We start from the raw sequence: 3,220 nt of genomic DNA on the forward strand, positions 1-3,220 counted from the left end.
GGGTGTGTCCCCAGTTCTGTCGCCTGTGACTAATGGAATTCTCTCTGTCTCTCTCGACCAGGAACTGAACAAGAAGCAGACACACAAGGATTTGGAGTGTGCAATGTTACTGAGGCATCACGAGTCAACGCAGGAGCAGGAGTTCAGGCACTTGAGTATGGTTCAGAGAACACGCACTGACCTGATCCGCCTACAACATCAGACTGAACTCAGTAATCAACTGGATTACAACAAGAGGAGAGAGCAAGAACTTCGCCACAAACACGTAGCTGAGATTCGACAACAGCCGAAATGTCTTAAAGTAGGTCCCGGGGAGGGGCCGCTATCGGAGGGGGAGAGGGTCTCTCTGGAGGACATGAGCAGGAACAGGGACCCCGGGGAGAGGGAGATCAGTTTAGGGGACTCCCTGGGGGACGTGAGCAGGGTCTGGGATCCTGGGGAGAGGGAGATCAGTTTAGGGGACTCCCTGGGGGACGTGAGCAGGGTCTGGGACCCCAGGGAGAGAAAGATCGGTTTAGGGGACTCGCTGGAGGACGTGAGTAGGGTCTGGGACCCCAGGGAGAGAGAGATCAGTTTAGGGGGCTCTCTGGAGGATGTGAGCAGGGTGTGGGACCCCAGGGAGAGGGAGATCGGTTTAGGGGACTCCCTGGAGGACGTGAGCAGGGTCTGGGATCCTGGGGAGAGGGAGATCAGTTTAGGGGGCTCTCTGGAGGATGTGAGCAGGGTCTGGGACCCCAGGGAGAGGGAGATCAGTTTAGGGGGCTCTCTGGAGGACGTGAGTAGGGTCTGGGACCCCGGGGAGAGGGGTAGTGGTGACGGATCAGCAGGTGAAGTCCCATACTTTGAGCTGCAGTCCTCCAGGGGCTCTGATACTGGCCCAGGTCCCCATCCCACAGCACAGCCCCCAGCAGCCTCTGCCCACTCCTTCCCTGACTCCTACGAGGACGGCCTCGAACTGCCCGATGTGGACGACTCTCGTCTCCTGGAGGAGGAGGAGGGGCACGGGGTCTCTCCCTCAGCCTCTAGGTTGTCTGCCGCAGCCCTCCCCCAGCTGCTCGCCTCCCCCCACCTCCTGTGCGCCTTGCTGGCCCTGCTGGTAGCTTCCTGTCCCAGCTCCCTGCTGATCTTCTTCCTCCTGGTCATTCTGTTGGCCCTGTCCCAGCGAGGTCCCCAGAGCCGCCTGGGATCGTTGCTGGTGGCGCTCGAGGTGGTGGTGGTGGGTCTGGCTGCCTCCTACGTGCTGCTGCACCTGGTCTTCGCGGTGTCCACCTCCTTCTTCCTGCTGCTGGTCAGGACGGTCAGCGCTCTGAGTGTCCTGGCGTTGAGCTTCCGCCTCTCGCTCTACTACGTCCCAGTCGCCCTGGGGGCCGCCTATTTCTTCACAGCCCCCGGCCTCTTCCTGTCCCTGTACCTCCTGATCGTGTTGGTCCTGCAGCCGGCCAGGCGCTGGGTCTCTGCCGTGCCCAGAAAAGGGCGCCGCTTCTGGGTCAGGCTGCTGCTGCGGCTGCCTAGGCCGGTCTTCCAGGTCGCCCAGCGCTGCGGCCTGGCCAACGAGAGGAGCCTGTTCTCGGTCTTCCCCAAGGCGGGCCGGGGCATTTCTCGGAGTCGCCTACCGGTGCTGATCCGGGGACGCCCTCCCCTCAGGAGGGCCCTGGGCTCGGCCTTGTCCAAGATGGCCGCCCTCGCCAACCGGCGTGTGTGCGGCCTGCTCTCCGGTCTGACCCTCCGCCTCCCCTCACCGGCCCTCCGCTGCCTGAGGCAGGTGGGTCTGCTCAGACCCAGCAAACCCAGCCGCATCCCCGTGCTGTTGCCCCGGGAACAGCGCAGAGCCATAGCCAAGGCCAGAGCCAGGGTCAAGCCCAGGCCTGGGGTCTGCCTCAGGCCGGGCTCCAGGGGACAGGCCCGAAACTCTCAGTCTCTCCGACGTTCGGGCATCTGGATCCCTTAGGAAAGGAGGAGCAGGGAGAACCCGCCAGCAGCTGAGGGAGAGGGGAGGGAATGACCGGTCCCTGGGCAAGTGTGACCAGTCCCTGGGAGGGAGTGACCGATGTCCCCAGGAGGGAGGGGAGGGAGTGACCAATCCCTGGGAGGGAGTGACCAATGTCCCCAGGAAGGAGGGGAGGGAGTGACCAGTCCCTGGGCGGGAGTGACCGATGTCCCCAGGAGGGAGGGGAGGGAGTGAACGCTCCCTGGGAGGGACTGACCAGTCCCTGAGAGGGGAGGGAATGACCGGTCCCTGGGCAAGTGTGACCAGTCCCTGGGAGGGAGTGACCGATGTCCCCAGGAGGGAGGGGAGGGAGTGACCAATGTCCAGGAGGGAGAGGGGAGGGAGTGACCGGTCCCTGGGAGGGAGTGACCAATGTCCCCAGGAAGGAGGGGAGGGAGTGACCAGTCCCTGAGAGGGGAGGGAGTGACCAGTTACTGGGAGGGAGTAACTGATACCTGGGGAGGGAATGACCAGTCCCTGGGAGGGAGTGACCGATGTCCCCAGGAGGGAGAGGGGAGGGAGTGACCAGTCTCCAGGAGGGATTGATTGATACCACAGGAGGGGGGAGAGCGGGGGGGTCCCTGGGCCCCGGGAGGGGGGAGCGGGGGGTCCCCGGGAGGGGGTCCATGGGCCCCGGGAGGGGGGAGCGGGGGGTCCCCGGGCCCTGATGACCCCTTCCCCCGGCCAACACTGAGGAGTGCAATGGCCAGTCTCTGCCCGAGGCCCCCACGTTCAGTGTCCTTGGGGTTAAACCTGGAGGGGACAGTGCCAGGGGACCCGGGTGGGGTGGGGGGAGCAGGGTGGGGTGGGGGGAGCAGGGGGCGATGGGTGGGGGGAGCCAGACTCTGTTTTCTGACCCTTTCTCCCGTTTACAGTTGAGTTTTTTTTATCATTGTTCCATCGTTAAACGGTAATTTTCTTGCTTTGTTTCCCCATGGATTCTGTATTTTTTTTTGTTTCTGTTGAGATTTCTGTTTTGGTGATTTTTTTTTAAATAAACGTTCTCAGATTTGTTTAAGCTCCACCTGACATCAGCTGATTTCATTTCATTTAAAACCACTTTCCTCCTGGGGACGGTGGGAGCGAGAGGGTGGGGCCAGGGACTGTGCTGGGGTGGACGCCAAGGCACATTGTGAATGGGGGAAAGGGTGGGGCACAACTCCCTTTGGGAAGATGGGAGAGATGGGAAGGAGTGGTCCATTTTCCTGGACCAATAGGATTCAGAATTGAGGA

General features: G+C 62.0%; 1 protein-coding gene across 1 annotated transcript in view; it reads left to right on the forward strand.

Annotated features, from left to right (window-relative positions):
• Window positions 1–2,547, forward strand: part of LOC132813915 (serine/threonine-protein kinase TAO2-like) — an 18,650-nt gene extending 16,103 nt beyond the window's left edge. The window contains exon 14 of the mRNA XM_060823300.1: window positions 62–2,547. Within this exon, the coding sequence (XP_060679283.1) occupies window positions 62–1,948 (1,887 nt within the window). The 3' untranslated portion in view covers window positions 1,949–2,547. The remainder of the gene's footprint in view (window positions 1–61) is intronic.
• Window positions 2,548–3,220: the final 673 nt, after the last annotated feature.

The sequence above is a fragment of the Hemiscyllium ocellatum genome, unplaced genomic scaffold (assembly GCF_020745735.1).
Source record: "Hemiscyllium ocellatum isolate sHemOce1 unplaced genomic scaffold, sHemOce1.pat.X.cur. scaffold_532_pat_ctg1, whole genome shotgun sequence".
NCBI lineage: Eukaryota > Metazoa > Chordata > Chondrichthyes > Orectolobiformes > Hemiscylliidae > Hemiscyllium > Hemiscyllium ocellatum.